The sequence below is a fragment of the Ovis canadensis genome, chromosome 1 (assembly GCF_042477335.2).
Source record: "Ovis canadensis isolate MfBH-ARS-UI-01 breed Bighorn chromosome 1, ARS-UI_OviCan_v2, whole genome shotgun sequence".
Taxonomy (NCBI): domain Eukaryota; kingdom Metazoa; phylum Chordata; class Mammalia; order Artiodactyla; family Bovidae; genus Ovis; species Ovis canadensis.
The window spans coordinates 276365223-276383371 of NC_091245.1; the positions used below are offsets into that span (position 1 = coordinate 276365223).

General features: G+C 37.9%; 1 protein-coding gene across 9 annotated transcripts in view; it reads right to left on the minus strand.

The window, feature by feature from the left end:
* ANKRD28 (ankyrin repeat domain 28) overlaps positions 1-18149 on the minus strand; it is a 213084-nt gene that overhangs the window by 32543 nt on the left and 162392 nt on the right. For all 9 annotated transcript variants that reach the window (XM_069568331.1, XM_069568377.1, XM_069568341.1 and 6 more), the window contains 8 exons: positions 16117-16259; positions 12925-13137; positions 8888-8966; positions 8046-8160; positions 7033-7115; positions 5190-5253; positions 4914-4982; positions 2283-2423 (listed from right to left, as the gene is read on the minus strand). In XM_069568331.1, the coding sequence (XP_069424432.1) occupies positions 2283-2423; positions 4914-4982; positions 5190-5253; positions 7033-7115; positions 8046-8160; positions 8888-8966; positions 12925-13137; positions 16117-16259 (907 nt within the window). The remainder of the gene's footprint in view (positions 1-2282; positions 2424-4913; positions 4983-5189; positions 5254-7032; positions 7116-8045; positions 8161-8887; positions 8967-12924; positions 13138-16116; positions 16260-18149) is intronic.

Below are 18149 nucleotides of genomic sequence, written 5' to 3' on the forward strand. Positions count from 1 at the left end.
GATGGTGTTAGACAAGACCTCAGGGATTCTGATAGTTTAAAAAGAAGAGAGAGGCTCCAAAAACAGCACTAGATTCTTTAACACACATGACCTTAGTTTTCCCCACAATTCTGAGAATGAAGCCTACTTCTTAGAATTGTGGGGAAAACCGAGGTCATGTATATTAAAGAATCTAGCTTCTCTGGTGGCTCAGACGGTAAAGAATCTGCCTGCGATGCAGGAGACCTGCATTTGATCCCTGGGTTGGGAAGATCCCCTGGAGAAGGGAATGGCAACCCACTCCAGTATTCTTGCCTGGAGAATTCCACGGACAGAAGAGGCTGGAGGTCTACAGTCCATGGGGTCACAAAGAGTTGGACACGACTGAGTGACTAAGACTTTCACTTTTTCAGGATGATTCATTCTAATTTTATAGATAAGTAAGTTTTTGCCTAACAATTACTTGCTCAGGCTCAAAGAGGATAATATGAAGACCTCAACACTTAAACTGGGTCTTTTGGATAAAGCTCATGTTCTTTCTAGTACATCAGGCTGCTTGTATTGATACTGAGAATTAAGTGTCTAAGTAATAGATCTCTCTGGCCTACTGCTCAAAACAGCTTATATTAGTTGAGAAAACTAACAATTTAATTCACTTCAGTACTAAGTACAGTTCTAAAGAAAAAGTAGACTGGCTTAAAATAAAACCACAAATCTCAAACAGTATAGGTTAAGCATTGTCATTTTTATGTTTTTGTGTAGGAATTCAGGTTTAACTGTCTAAGGGCAGGAGGACCATGGGGTAATCTCTGTGTCTATGTGACCTCAACGCAATTTATGTACATCATTGGGTAACATCCAATAAGCAGTTTATGGGAACAGTGGTAAAGGACTATTGATGTGATATAGTCATTTTAACTATCATCTATTTTAGGAAAACCTATAAATCAAATCTTGAAATTACAAAATTTATAAAATAGAGAATAATCTACTTACCTAAATTTACCCAAACACTTTCTGATTTACAAAGTGTTTATCACAGATTTCTTTAAAGCTCTACTACCCAAAAACATAATTCAAATAATTTATAGCTTCTCTAAAAAATTATCTATATTTAACTATTCTGATATATATGAAACTATATAAATTATATATTTCTCCAAAAAGAAAATATAGTCATTCTTCAGTATCCAAGGGGGATTGGTTGCAAGAGTGCTTGTGGATATCAAAGACCATGAACCCTCAAGTCCCTTATAAAAAAGTGAACATAACCCTACAATGAATATAGTCAGCTCCCCAAATCTGCAGATGCAAAACCAGCAGACACAAAGCGCTGATAGCATATTTACTAGAGCTTTCAAGATTAGAATTTTAACCACAAATCCAACATAACAAAAGGGATTTGCAACTACAGACACAGAATTTATAATAAATTAATATTTGTGAATAATATCATTAAATTATGCTTTTTATAAGGAAACAGATCTCTATTAAATGCAACTTCCTTGAAGTATATTTTATAAAATCTTTCCCTCAAAACCATTATTTTTATTTTCTACCCTTCACTGACTCAGACTCATGGGGAATACCACAGATTCTGAAGATACCTTCTCTGACTAATGAGCTCATTTTCTTCCTAGAAGGTAATATACATTAAGGTACGGACATCTGACCAACTTCAGGTGAATATTAATTATGAAAGAATTTATAAATCTCTCATTTGTTTTTATTAAGTCATCCTTGGGCAACATTTATTCACTCGCTATCTACATAATTTACTTAAGTAATATTTAGCACTAACTATGTGTCTAATTCTGCCAGTTCAATTACTCCCCATTTAAGCACAAATTTACAGGGATCCCTTGGGGATATGAACGCTCTGCCTCTGGAGGACACTGGTAGTCCAGTCTCTGCCCATCTTCTGACGGCACTGTCCGTCTACCTCTTGCCTCTCCTTTTCCTGATTATACACTCAGCACTGCTGCCTCTGAGAAGTCAGGTGGAAAAAGCCTGGAGGTGATAGATACTAAGATGTGCTTCTGGAAGGGAGGACAAAAAGGGACCTTTATACTTCTTCTACCACCTCATTAGTTCAGAAGGCAGGTTGCTGGTAGAAGCAGGTAGTAATAACTATGATTAAGAATAACTATAAAAACAACTTATTTTCCACACTAAACACCCAGGGAAAGAAATAATAAAGAGCACAAAAAGGAAATACAAATTTGCTATGAAAGTCGCCACCCGTCTAGAAGGTGCTGGTCTATGGAAACAATGACCCTTCATTCTCACCACGTGACACTCACTTGCCATCTGTGTCTGACGTCGCCGCATAGTGCAGGGGTGTGCATCCTCTCTCGTCAAGGTCATTCACGCTTGCCCCTGAGCCCACAAGAGCAAACAGGCACTGGTAATTGCAGTTGGCAGCGGCATAATGCAGTGGAGATCTTTTTGCCCAAATTAAAAAAAAAGAAAAAAACAGTCAGGGACACACCCCAGGAAGTAAGAGCACAGTTGATCCACCCAATCATAAATACTGTATTTATAGTAAGTTGGAGGTTGATTTCTGCCATATACTAAGTCTTACAAAGGGCCAGACAGAAAGCTAGGAGGAGAAACCAAGATGCCTGAGAGCCTCTAAGAAAACAAAATAAGACAGAAAGACAGTTAAAAGTAAAAGAATGTAAAATAAGATAGAAACACAGTTAAAAGCATTTCATAGCTCAGACAGTAACAATTACAGTTTTTTGAGTGAATTATGGATGATACCCTTCATATTCTGCTCCAAAACTTGAAAACTTGTGTTCTTCTTCCTCCCTAATACCATCAGCAATCTGAGAATAGTTTTCATTTTAACAAAGCTTCCCTGATACTAATACAAATGTTTCACAGTACAGAGGTAGCAGCTTCTGTTACGTCTCAGTAGAGGAATAAATGGTAAGAAAAATACAGAAGTATTAAAAAGATTGCTGTAATATCAACTATGTGGGAGAGCTGCACAGTAATATCAGATTTCTCAAGCAAAAAATGCATAGTTTTGAAGATTTTTCACCACTTTGAAGAGCTAGGGTACTGTGTTAATTACCAGAGATGGAATATTTGTAGCTTATTTCTTTCCAGTTACTGAAATGAAAAAGAATGCTATTAAATTTAGGAGTTTCTGTATTTAGATTACAAAACTGTAATGATTCATATGACTTTTCATTTAAAAAAAGAGGAAGAAGAAAGAAAACAGAAAAGTGAAGGTGAATTTAGTCCAGAGTCTTCATGGCATATTGTTTTCTAAAATATATACCTGGGAAAATGACAGTGAAGACTTATTTTACTTCATTGGGTAATAGTATAATATAGTAATAGTATTTTTGAAGATGCAATTAATCCTGAATTATTTTCAAGCCTGTAAACTCAGAAGCCCTATCTGTAGCATACAGTGCTTCATGCACTACAAACTAACTAATGTGAGCTGGATTAAAGTCTGCTTACACCTGCATGCCCTAGAGCCTGTGCTCTGCAACAAGCCACTGCAACTGGAGGGAGCCCCGCTCACCACAACTAGAGGAGAGCCCACACAGCAAAGAAGATCCAGCACAGCCAAATACATAAAATAAATAAATCTTAAAAAAAAAAGCACACTTACAAATATAAATTAGCTATAAAAATATTGCACTCCAAAGAAAAAGTGATCTTTGATTTCCTGGGTCACTGGCTCCTTCAGTCAGAAGGCTTATGGGAACAGTCTGTTCCTCAAAGGAATGGCGGGGTCAGACAGTTGTTTTCACTTTTCTCTCACACACTTCTGATTCCCTACCACACCTGATTCTATTGACCTCTGCACTATACCATTCCCAGGCAGTGATACATTATTCACACATTTCCTTCCAACACATACTCTCTCTTATCACATGCTCTGATATAATTCTCAAACTCTTGACACACAATTTTGCTCATATTGCCACCTTTCTTTTTCTTTTTCTTACTGAGGTAACACTGGTTTATAACACTGCATAAGTTGCATGCATACAACATTAGACTTCTGTTCACACTATAACATGCTCAGCTGTTTTTCAAACTGCCTTCCACCCTTTCCTATATGGTTCTAACAGACATTGGGTCAATGCCCACTCTAAGTAACTTAGCAGACCCCGGTGGCTTTAATCACTGCAGTCACAGATGCAAGCAACAGTGAGGTCTGGGGCTGAACAGTGAGAATGCGGACTGGCTGAGTGACTACACAGGGAGCCTGCATTCACATTTGTGACCTGTTTCCTCCCTCCTAGTGCTCTGGAACCAAAACTAGGCCATAGAGTCTCTAAGAAAGAATGACTTGAGGGAATGGAGAACTACCACTGCTCTTGTAAGGTTCTGTTTAGGGAGCATGGGTTTAAATTTTCATAGCTATAAAGGAAGCGGAGGAATGTCATCATAAAAGGTGCATAGTGCTTATAAAGTAAAACTGTGGCTGGTAGGCTGGGGCTATGGGAGGGGCCCAGTTGGAAGAAGGTTGTGGGTAAGAATGAATATTCAGAAGTTATCTACTTATTGGAATCTTTCAACAAATCATGATCACAATGTAAAAGATGTGAATTTTTTTTAGTTAACTCACAGAAGCCAAATAACAAGGTTAAGAAACTCATTAAGGAAGTCATTAAGGACTTCCCTCATGGCTTAGACAGTAAAAAACCCGCCTGCAATGCAGGAGACATGGGTTCGAGCCTCAGGTCAGGAAGATTCCCTGGAAAAGGGAATGGCAACCCTCACCAGTATTCTTGTCCGGGAAATTCCATGGACAGAGCAGCCTGGTGGCCTACAGTCCATGGGGCTGCAAAGAGCTGGACATGACTGAGTGACTAACACACAGACGCCAAATTATAATTTAAGAAAGTCATTAAGCAAATAACATTAAGCAGGAGCCACAGAGGAACTGTACCACAGCTCACCTTCCAAACTTGTCTTTTTTGTTGAAGTCTGCACCAGTATTCAGCAGAAGGTTTAGGCACTCCAAATTACTACCCAGGAAAAATACAATGGGAAGATGCAACTGTCAATAACTTTATGATGAAATTGGGAGGTTTAAGTAAGTATAAAAGTATGTTTTCAAATGAGGTCAGAGTGAATAAAATACTATGACTTATATTTTACGAAACAACAACAAAAAAACCTGCCATGATCAGCTACATTTTTCTTAAAAAAAAGTAAAAATTTTGTTAACATACCCTCCAGCTGCAGCTGCATGTAGACAGGTCCTGCCAAAATCATCTGGGGTATCTATATCAAATCCTACAAGAATGAATACATCTTACATAATACTATATGCATGTTACTTTATGTTAAAGCATTACATTAACAATGTAAAAAAAAAAATCACACCCCATCATACACAAAATTTTGACTTACAAATAGGTACAAATTAATTGAAAACAGATTAATAATGTATTTTTTTTAATTACCACTAGAAGACTGAGGGTTTTTCAAAACAAATGTTAGAGTACTTGTTTAAAAGTCATAGGATACAATGGAATATTATTCAGCAGTAAAAAGAAATAAAGTACTGATACATACTTATAACACTGGATGACCCTTCAGAACATTTCTAAGTGAAAAACCAGTCACAAAACCACGTTAGGTGATTCTACCTTTACAACCTACCTAGAACAGGTAAATTTAGGGATGGAAAGTATATTATTGATTACTAAGGGCTGGGGGAGGGAAGAAATGGGGAACTGATGCCAAATGAAGTTTCTCTGGGTGTGGGCGGTAGCAAAAATGTTCTAAAACCCACTTAGTCATGGTCACGCATCTCTGTGAATATACTCAACTGTAAGATACGTGAACATCTGGGGGGGCAGGTGTGCCACGCTGCACGGCATGTGGGATCTCAGTTCCCAGACCGCAAACTGCACCCCCTGCCTTGAGAAGCACAGAGTAACCACTGGACTGCCAGGGAAGCCCCATGAATGATTTCTTAGTAAACTTTTTCCTTTGCTACCCGTGGATTACTACTAACACTGAGAAGAGAGTTTTATAATTCTCTTTCATAGATAAATGAGTATGTGATTACTTGTGGCATGCATACACTTAAAAACACTCAAAACACAATTACATCACTTAAAAGATATCACTAAGGGATTCCCTGGTGGCTCAGTGGTAACGAATGCACCTGCAGAAGCAGAGATGCAGGTTCAATCCCTGGCCCGGGAGGATCCCACATGCTGCAGGGCAGCTGAGCTCGAGCACCACAGCTACCGAGCCTGCCCTCTGGAGCCCGGGAGCCGCAACTCTGGAGCCGGCACGCCTAGAGCCAGAGCTCTGCACCAAGAGAGGCCAGCGCAACACGAAGCTGTCACCACAGCTACGGGGCAGCCCCTGCCCTCCCCAACCAAGAAGGAGCCCTCTCAGCAATGAAGACCCAGCAAAGCCAAGGCGGAAAAAAAGGTATCATTAAGAAAAACTCAGAAGGGTCTGCCTCACAATATGCTGATTTTTCCCAGAAACTCCCATAATTCTTTCAGCAAGCATAAGTATTAAATAATGTATAAAATTTGTTCAACTTTTGTAACATGCAAATAGAATACTATTTAAAGTAAAATCTCATATATTTAGTACTTCTATGCATTTTCATAATTATCTTTATAGTAATATTTATATTAACAGAAAGCTACTGATACTGTTTTGTTTCAAACTATGACTGTGGTATTTTAAAATAGTAATTAAATATGGTATAAATTTCAGACCTAGAAGAGACTGTAAACTGGTCACTGGCTCTTAAAAAGGAACCATGCAAATGAAGATATTTTGCTTCCAGACATAAAGGGACTACTTTAGAAATATTCCACATGCCATTCCCCAACTAAGAGAAAAGAAGAAATCACTAGAAAAATAAAACCTTTCCCAGAGTTGAAGGGAAAATCAAATCTTATAGGGCCCAACATCTTCTAAGAGGGGTTAATAAATGATCCATATGTGGACATATTTGTATATAATTTTGCAAAAGCAGGATAGAAGGGAGTTTGGGGGAAGCATAAAAGAGGATAATTTGTCTGTGAAGGTTCCACTCACCAGAAGAAAGAAGTTTCCTACAGCAATCTGAAAAACCACTTAAGGCTGCCAAATGGAGGGGGAACATTCCATGTATGCCACGTCTAAAGCAAAGAGGACAGTATCTTTATCACAATGTGAGAAAAATGCAATCACTTAAATAAAGTAAAAAGAAACTACTTAACTTCCCCAGCAACTTTCCTCTTGCAGTAGGGTTTTTCGAGCTCAGACTACTGTCACTGTGGACTTTCTGTGGGTCTGTGTGTGTGTGCTGGGGAGAGGGCAGCACATCACCAGTGTCCCTGGGCTCGACCTACATGGGATGGCAGTGGCACTCTCCCCAGATTAGGACAACCAAAAATGACTCTAGACGTTTGTCTCAGAGCAAAAACAATCCCACCTGCTTTGCCATCAAGAATCATTACCACAAGGCAAAATGTTTTGCTTAAGACTGTTCACTGCAGTAATTTTTCCTAGCAATAAAAAATCAGAAGTTGTGTTTGTAAATGAGAATGAATAAACTGTGAAATCTTTACACAAGAATTAAATTTTATAAAACGAATGAATTAGAGTTACTTACAGAGATTAGGAAAGGAAAAAAAGCCCAAATTTATATTCACATGGCTAAATCAACAACCGCGTGTAGAAAAAAAGCTTCATGAAGCATACAGTAGCATACCATTTTTAGAAAGCTTAAAAGAATATTTAAAACACATTTATGAACATATAAAAGTATAATAAAAATTTAAAACTACACATAGGAATGATAAGCATCAATTTAAGTAGGGTGTGTATTTCTGCAGAGCATGCAAGAGAACCCATCTTTCAAACAAAATTTTACATGGAAACTTAAACATATTAGTCATAATCTAGAAAGAACTGGGATAAAAAACATAAAAAGACCCAATGAAATTGTATTAAACATTCTATTACATCATCAACACAAACAGGAAAAAGCTCAAGCAATAGTACCATGTTAAGGACAAAAGTCACGCACTTCCCTGCCAAGCCATCAACACCTGGCAAGCACTTACTTGGTGGTGTCGGCCCCACTTGTAATGAGGGTGTTGATGAGCAGCTCGTGGCCATACCTCGCTGCTATGTGCAAAGGAGTGTTGCCATTCTTATCTTCACAGTCGATTATAGCTCCTGCAACAAAGGAGGAATAAAATCCATAGATTTCATCCACAGCACAGTTACTGGGGCAGGCACTGGGATTACAGATTTTATACTTGAAGCAATTTTGTGAACTGAGCATAAGATTTTAATAGATTTAAAAATCAGAAGACAGTCTGCAATGCCTCATGAATTATCTGATCAGGAGTTTACTCCTACCCTTTCCTTGCCAAATGAGAATAGCTGTTGTCTTAAGTATCAATACTACTTACAAACAGTTCCTTGGAACATGGCTTGTGAAACACTGCCTTAAAGTAATGTACCCAAAAGTCCTTTTTATTTAAAAGTTTAGCTTGTCTAGTACTAACTCAAATACAAAATACAAGTTTAGAAAAGAAATGAAAATGCTAAAAACAGTTCAAAATATTCAAAAAAGGAAACAGAAATGCAACTGATTTTGTCAATATATAATAAATTGCAGTGGAAAGGCAGAGTTACTTTTCTATTTAGCATGTTTTTTAAAAGCCAGTACTGTTAGTGATATTATATAAATAATCTAAGCAAAACAATACAGAAGTAAATAAAAAACGACTATAAAAGATACATGTACGTGGCATTTAAAATTCATTATCTGATTTTCATGAGATATGATATCAAATGTCAAAAATATGTATACTGCTATGACAATTCCTCAATACCATTCATTATGTGGATGCTTTTACTACACTTTAGAAAAAAAACAAACAGAAATACTTTTTACCACTCTGGATAATGGTTTGTGATCTGGAGAATCTACCATGGAGGGCAGTCATGTGCAGTGGAGTTTTTCCATCTTTGCTCTGAAACAGACATAAAAAAGATTTAAAATTCTGGTTCTATTCATAACACATAATTCTTCCTTTTATTTTGAATGTCCTCTTGCAACTTTATTTTGTGTAACTATCACCCAAGCATTAGGTCTAATAGATGCCTATGGCAGTGTAAAACAGTTATCTGAAATTATGAACTAATGTTTTAGTATGTGTACCATAAAGCACAAATACACAATGCCTACAGTTTATAGAAGGTCCCGAGTGGTAGCTGTCTTATAATCTTAATATCACTCCTATTTCACAGATGGGGGAACTGAAGAACAAGGATACTAATGATTTGACCAAGGTCACGTCATTGGAAGTGGTACAGCCAGGATTTGCTGCCCAAGGTTCAAAAATTTCACATTGCTATAATTCTTTTGTCCTAAAAGAAATGCTGAATCCCTCCCTGACCAAGGAAAAGTTGAGTGTCAGAATTAACTTCAGCCACTATAATTCACTTTAAAAACTTTATACATTATTTAGTTTATAATTACTTGTAATCAATATTGTTAGCTATTTTCTCAAATTACTTAAGATAATAAACTAGACTGGTTGTGCATGTGTATTCAATGTAGAAATTCTGAAATTTCAGAAGAATTCCAAATATGAAGAAAAACAATGCCTGAATTAGTGGTATCTTTTACTGTGAATTAGGTAAAGTCCCTTCTTTCCTAAATTATTTTGTTAATCAAAACATACATGTGATTATCACAAAGGAAAGAAGTATTTGGGGTACTCTGGTTATCTCACCAAAATTTAAAGTATAGGATGGGGGTGGGAAAAGGTATAACAGCTATCTGGTTTGACAACTGGATATATTGCATGAAATTGTATTTTTTTTTTTTGCTTTTAACATACATACTATACACAGTTTCTATCCTCTATAGTAACCGATTATAGAATAAACACTTGAAGAATGGAAGGAAAAAAGGCAGTAAGTGACATCATCAATGTAGCAGGGTTCATGATAAGCAAGGTTATGAAAAACCAGACCTATACTGCTCTTTTAAAAAGAACATCCCCTTTACATCTAAATAGTATTTTGTAGGACAATCAATTTAAAAACTTACAAACTGAATATTTATGAATCTAATTTACATTCCAAATGTAAGTCATCCACAACCTGATCAGGTCAGAAACATCAAAATAGAGAATGAAATGGGAGGAAAAGATGAAGGAGAAAGATGACTTGATAAGGAGGACCTGAGGTCAGCAAGTATGATTTTCTTTCTTATAAGGCAAATATTAAAGCCATAGTGCCTTATTCAAATAACCACCTGACAAATATAGGAAACGTTGGTGTCAGGAACGAAGATATATTCTTGAATGAAAACACATTCTTATTACTTGAAAACTCACTACTATCTACAGTTTTTACATTATGTCAGGGTTGGACGGTACCCAGAAATCGTCAACAACCCAGAGAGTATGTTTCAACGAGCTTGGCGCTAAGGTAACTGGACAGCTGCACATCAGCAGGAAGTCACACATCCTTAGTCAAGATCAAAGTAACTTTTATGAAATCTAGTTTTAAATCAATGTCATGGCCTGTTGTCTTCAAATCTACTTCACCACCACATCTTAACTGCTTTGCAAAATATTCCCTTGTCATGTGTAAAATCCACCACTGAATTTTCTAAATCATTAAGGAAGTAATGTCAAATAGGACCATTGATATGAGTAAGTAACCCTCTTGTAGAAATGATTCTCATCTCTATATTTCAAAAGAAAACACAGACTTAAAAATAACCACAGGTACTGGTCAGCTACATAGGCAATGACGCATGAACCAAGTAATTATCTTCAAACTATAGTAACTGTCTGTCTAAACAGCACTGTGTAAAATAAACAGCTTAATTTTTACTGAGCAATCGATACACTAAAACAGTTAATGATATAGGTGGCTCAGAGGTTAAAGCGTCTGCCTCTAATACGGGAGACCTGGGTTCGACCCCTGGGTCGGGAAGATCCCCTGGAGAAGGAAATAGCAACCCACTCCAGTATTCTTGCCTGGAGAATCCCATGGATGGAGGAGCCTGGTGGGCTACAGTCCATCGGGTTGCAAGGAGTCGAACATGACTGAGAGACTTAAGTCTCTCTTACTCCAAGACACTTAATATTTAACAAAGATAATTTTAACTATAGCCACTTTATCATAAACAGATCTATCTAGACTAAAAATATCTGATGAGATCTTTTCATTTGAAAACTGTTAGGATAATTTCAATTTTTTTTTATTTTGAAATACTCTTTACTAAAAAATATTACTAGGCTTTTGAGGAAACAAGGAACAAACTTTCCACTCCTGTAAGAATTTTTTTTTTTTCTGAGCACTGATTATCCAAACAGCAGGAATTCTTCAAATCAAGATAAATTCAAATAAATTCAAAATAAGTTAAAATTTATTATGACATTTTTAGAAGTTATTTAAATTATTAAAAATAAAACTTCAGTAGGTGATCTATCTGACTGAGAACTAAAAGCTTTAAACGTGTTTTCTTAAAAGAAACACTTGTACCAGAGAGGGATTTTTTTTTTAATATATTATGCCCTTTCCTTCCATGGTTTGATATGTATAAATTCTGTCCTTTAGCTGGCAGAGGGCAATTTAGAGCAATGACCTAAATATAGATGGGCTTGCTGCTGTTACAGCTGTCAGAGTGGGTCAGAGGCATTGTTATAGGATGTTTTCAAGTTAGAGGTGAGAAAATGGACTCCCTTTCCTATCCTCTGAAAGACACCAGCTCATCACACCTACAAAAAGAGCTGAAATGTTATGTAATGAAGCTCTGAAAACATTCAAATTCGAAGCTTAAATGTTTTTACTAATCCTAAATGGTTCCATTTTTTTTAATGGTTTATTTTTTTCATAGCACAAGCCATGGTTTGGCAAGTGCTCAAAGAATGAATTAATAAATTAATGCAGACACAATCAGTGAAAGCAACTTGGAAAATATAAAGGACAAGTACACATTATAAAGTAGTTATGTTCAGAATTGTGGTTACATGTGCATTTCCAAAGACTTATGCAGTAAAAGTACGTTTATTTTAGCTCCAGAACTTTTATGTATTTCTAAAACTCAAATGCTCACTCTTGAAAGCGACTGACCAAAAATCAACTATTCCTTGTACGTAAAACACTGATATTCGTCTTTTAACTTTTCTAATGTGAAAAAATTCAAAACAGGAACGTTGAAAGAATATTACTGTGAACACCCGTGTGCATGCCACCTAGAGTCTACTGCTAACATTCTACCATATGAACATTATCATACATCAGTCTCTCTCCACCCACCCACGCTATTAAGTGATTTTTTTTTTTTTTTTGACCAAGCTGCGTGGTATGCAGAACAAGGGATGAAACCCATGCCTGCCCCATAGCGGAAGCTCAGAATGTTAACCACTGGACTGCCAGGGAAGTCCCTAAATGATACTTTTCAAAATTAGCTACAGATAACGCTCCTTATTGCCTCTAAAACAGTTTGGTATGTGTATCATTAACTAAGGTTCAATATTAGCTTGGTTTGTAACCTTCTAAGGGAACATATACATGCAATGAGGCCTATGAAATCTTAAATGTACCACTTGATGAGTTTTGACTAATTCTTATTCATATAACCCAAGCTCTCAAAATACAGGACATTACCACCATACCAGAAGGTTCCCCCATGCCTTTTTATCAATCCCTCCTCCAGAGACAATAACTGTCCGGTTTTCTACCCCCAACTACAGATAGTCTGGCACCCCATTACTATTCGTCTGTTCTAAAACTTTATGTAAGTGGGAACAGTGAACAAATTCTTGTGTAACACTTTTACTCAGCATAGTACTTTTAAGACTTATCTGTGTATGTACCAGAAACTCATTCCTTTTCATCGCTGAATGGTGTATTAATATGGCACAACCCGAAACACTAGGCAGGGACTTTGATTTGGCTCCCTACCTTCATATTGACATCGGCCCCATTGCCCACTAGAAGCTCTAAACACAGTGCTCCGTGTGTGGATGCAGCGGCGAAGTGCAGAGGAGTGAACCCTTTCTCATTCTTCTGATTCACATTAGCACCAGAGTCTATCAGTTCATTCACGACAACATCCTGTCCATTGTAGCAGGCTACGTGAAGAGGTGTGTTTCCATAGGCGTTCGGTTCATTCATCTATTGGAAGACAAAAATGTCAATGTTAATGCAGTCTCCCTAATTACTAGTGTTGTAAGCTACCTTAACAATGTTGTGGTTGAAATCAAATTATTAAAGTGAGAAACAGGGATAAATAATACCGATAAGGCTTATAATTTTAAACTTATTTTTAAAAAATGAATATAACTACAGCATTTGGTGTCAAATGAATTTTGTATCATCAGGGAATATAATTCATATAGACAATGTCTATTTCAAGACAAAATTGAATGATTCCAAGAGATATTTTAGGAAAATGAAAACAAATATTTTAAAAAGCATTCTCGATAAGAGACAATTATAGCATTAACTCTAAGAATCATGAAAAATGAACACAAACTGAAAATTGACATATACTGAAAAACACACATATTTTCTCCCGGTTCATTTACAGTGACCAAAGACGAAAGTTGGTTTTTAGTAGACGGCAAGATTTTTTAAAAATGAGTGACATCCTTTCCTATTTATTTAACTCATTTTTGCAACAAACTTAGGCTCTAGATATTTTCCAGCCTACATACTGATACACTGATACGTTACCAAAACGAGTATGCTCTAAACAATGTAATCAATACTGAGAAATAATTCATGTAACTCAAGTTTATCTTTCTATTCCTTAAAAAATATATTGGATTAATATTTTCAAGTTTACACAGCTTTCCTGTAATGAAGAATTTTACCTTTGCCCATCCTCTGGGAGGTAACCCATGGTACACCTGATAGACATGTCTCTGTCTAGGGTGGGGGCTGGCTACTCTGCCCCTGAGGGAGGGTCAGCAGAGCGGATAGTCTTCAGGGGGCAGGGCCACACAAACAGCCATGTGATCAGGGGGCAGGGCCACATAAGCAGCCATGGGATCTGGGGGAAGGGCTTTGGATCACTTGGTCTCAGTGGACTGAAATCAGCCACATGAGCAATTCTGGCCAACCCTGCCTGTGTAGTGGGATCTCAACAAAACTCTGACAACAAAGCTCAGGTGAGCTGCTCTGGTTGGCAGCACTGTGTGCCTATGTACACTCTAACTCTGCAGGGAGAGGCCAACGGGAGCTTTGTGTTTAGAATACTTGTGTGTCTCTTCCTTTGGCTGATCTTAATTTGTATTTTTTCTGTGTAATAAATCATATCTGTGAGTATAATAGTGCTCAGTAAGTTTCTGGAGTCCTCCCAGTGAATTATCAAAGCTGAAGGTAGTTTTGTGCCCTCTATCCTTGTGGTTGGGCCCAATTTATCACAACTTTAACATTTTCCTTTCTCAGATATCCAGTAACAGAAATTAGAGGAACTGAAAAAGTCACATGTAACTTTAGTCAAATCATCTAGATTTCATCACCAAAAGCTGGCGACCTAAAACAGATTCTCCCTTGGAGCTCCCAGAACTTTGAGAGATTACATTTACTGCCTTCAGGCACCCACTTCATGGCCATTTGTTATGGCAGCTCTTAGAAGCGGAGTCATGCAATCAGAGGCCATGGGTCACTAAGCGGCTCAAAGGCTGACCACTTTTTTTGAAAAACACTCTCACCAGAGTTTATTTTGTTGCCAATAAAATATGCTTTGTCCCAGTACAGACTTGAAACACTGACCAGAAGCAGGCTGTCTCATTTGTCTAGATTCAGGGTCTCTTGGGCATTATAATCTCTGTGCTGAAACAGAGCTATAGGAAGTGCTGAGTTGAAAAAAAAAAACAACCTTTCATCTGTCTGCACTCTACAAGATTCTACCTAACTGTGTTTGGCTTCCTGATCCCTATCTTTCAAAAATTAAGAGCTTCACACAGTCTTTAAATTAATAAATAGTTCAACCAGATCACCTCATCAACTATCTTTGTCTTTGCAGCTGATCTGAACTACCTCCCTCTCTCCTGGTTGTTTTAAATCAGTGGCTTAGTGGTAAAGAATCTGCCTGCCCATGCAGGAGACAGGGGTTCAATCCCTGGATTGGGATGATCCCCTGGAGAAGGAAATGGCAACCCACTTATTCCTCAGAAATCCCACGGACAGAGGAAACTGGTGGTCTACAGTCTATGGGGTCATGGAAGAGTCGGACATGACTTAGCAACTAAACAACAACAAATAATCTTTGTTTTAAAGAACGAGATGAGCTTGTCAGACCTGTACCTAAAATAAGAGTAGATCTACTAAGTCAAAGTTGCTCAGTCGTGTCCAACTCTGCAACCTCGTGGACTATACAGTCCATGGAATTCTTCAGGCCACAATACTGGAGTGGGTAACCATTCCCTTCTCCAGGGGATCTTCCCAACATAGGGACTGAACCCAAGTCTCCTGTCCTGCAGACAGGCTCTTTACCAGCTGAGCCGCCAGGGAAGCCCTGAGTCTGCTCAGGGTGGGATGGGACACACGTGTGTGTAAAGCATGGACTGTGGGGGCTCCAGGCATTCTTAGCTGTCCTGGTTCTACTATCAGAGATATTCAGATGAAGCAAGCAACCCCTCCCTAGCCAAACAGATTCATATAGTAAGGAACACTTGCAGCTAACTAGAGGCCAGAAGCCTCCAGTTTCCCTGCCTACTTCTGGCCAATACACTGTAATCTGAACAGCTACAATCATTTAAAGGAAATATTAGACAAACTGGGCAAATACTACTAACAAAAACCAAGCCACTTAGGAAAATAATTCAAGTATGTCTGATCTGCTGGTTTCCACAGTTGAAATGAAGCTACAGGGGGCTAGAATGTGATGGAAAAGGAAAACCTCTGTCAATCAATCATTCATCTTTGGAAAATATTCTACCTGTTAACACATTTGACTAACTTCATGTCTAAGTCAGACATCAGCAGACTGCATATTATGTAAAGGAGTATAAACATAACACTATTAAAAGACAAAAACGTTACTGTAAGAAAACATCTTTTAAATTTGAAAAAAGTTCCACCGACAATGAAATCACAAACACACAGAACGCTCCACTCTTCATCCTGCTTAGTCTGTACACCTACATCAACCCCAAGATCGAGAAGGTACTTGACTACGCTGATCATCCCGCTGGAGGCTGCTGCGTGGAGAGGCGTGTAAGACTTCTTGTCCTTGCATGTCACCTCAGCTCCGTGTGCCACAAGTAATTTCACTACTTCAATGTGACCTAAAAATGTGTTTATAAAGAAAAAAACAAGCAGAGAGCGTATGGAAAATATGAAATACAATACGGTCCTGAATATCTTTAAAGACAGGTAAAAATACAAATTAACTAGACAATGCTCGACAAGTCACCAATTAATCGTGGTATAACCAGAGAGTGGACACAAGGGAAAAATAAGAATTTAGGATAATTTTGATAAATGTTGACAGGAGCAACAAATAGCTGAAAATAATACATTTAATTATCTTATCCAGTGATGACCCTGCAATCTTCCTTTCCCCTAGATCATGTTTCCAAGGTTGTTTTTAATACACTCTCAAGTTACTAAGCTAGCTTTTTATGTCTAATATGAGACACGAGTTTATGTTTGCAAGCTTTAGTGGAATCTTCTATTCAGAAATCTGGGAGTGAATTGGGCATACTTACTAAAAATGTCAGGTCTTTGGAACATTAAGCTGAAAACTTCTCTCTCACTATTTCCACCAGCTGTCCTTAACAATCTTAGTTTGTTACTCACCCATGCTAACTCCCAAATCTCAGTGGTCTAAATAACTAGTGTTTTCTCATTAGCATTATCAGAGAAGGCAATGGCACCCCACTCGAGTGCTCTTGCCTGGAAAATCCCACGGACAGAGGAGCCTGGTAGGCTGTAGTCCACGGGGTCACTAAGAGTCGGACACGACTGAGCAACTTCACTTTCCTGCACTGGAGAAGGCAACGGCAGCCCACTCCAGTGTTCTTGCCTGGAGACTCCCAGGGACGGCGGAGCCTGGTGGGCTGCCATCTATGGGGTCGCACCGAGTCGGACACGACTGGAGTGACTTAGCAGCAGCAGCAGCATTATGACAGCTTGTCAAGAGGGCTCTGCTCAGTCCCTCAAGGATCCAGACTCATGGAGCTGACAATCTTGAAGGCAGCTGGTCACTGTGCCAAGAAAGGGGACTTCAGAGCTTCATACCATTGATCAAATGCTCTGGTCCAGAGACCATGCTGCTTTCATTAGTCAGAGCTAGCCTCAGGCTCACCCAACCACACAAGGAGGCCCAGAAGGGGGGCCTGTATCTGAAAGGTGAGAGAACCCCTGGTCTCCCTTCCTGTCTCCTCACATCTTACCAGATTAGGCCATACAGTGCTTTCTCCTCCTCCCCAAAGCTTTCCCACCACTGTGCCTTTGTTCATGAAACCGATTTCTTCATTATACAGAATGTTCTGCTGGGATGTTTCTAATCACTGCTATTAATCCATGAAGAAGGCCATGTCAATTCCTATCTTCCCTACAAAGTCTTATAAATAAGCCTTTCTATAAGGTTTCCAGTTCCCTAGAATTACATGGCCAAAAACATCCTCTACCCACAAATACTATCTAATAAGCACCTAATACCTTGTGATGTTTCTTATACTTGAATCATTATTTAACTAACACTTTAATTACTTTTATGTATGAGGTTCCCAAATATGGATCTTTAAAGGAAAATGTCATAGGTTCTTATGTTCTCCTTCGTGGTACACTTTAAACAAAACAGACACCCAATAAATATTTGCTGCATTAAACAAGTTGTTCATGATGTCCTTTTTAATATGCCTTTATAGGAAAGGAGTATATAAAGTTAATAACTATAAATATGAGATTTTCAAACATAGGACTCACTCTCCTGAAAAAAGGATACTATAAGATGTATAAAGAATCAAGTATATTTAGTTGTTTATATATATAAATTATCAATTAATGTAGATACTTTCAGACATTTTTTTCCCATCTTTATATGAAAAATATCTACTACATTTTTAGGAGAGGAAAAATCAAAAGAATATCTATTAAATCATTAGATGTCAAAGTAAATGCGACTATCATATAAGAGCAGTAGCTGGTATAAAAGCTCTCTCAAGACAGAC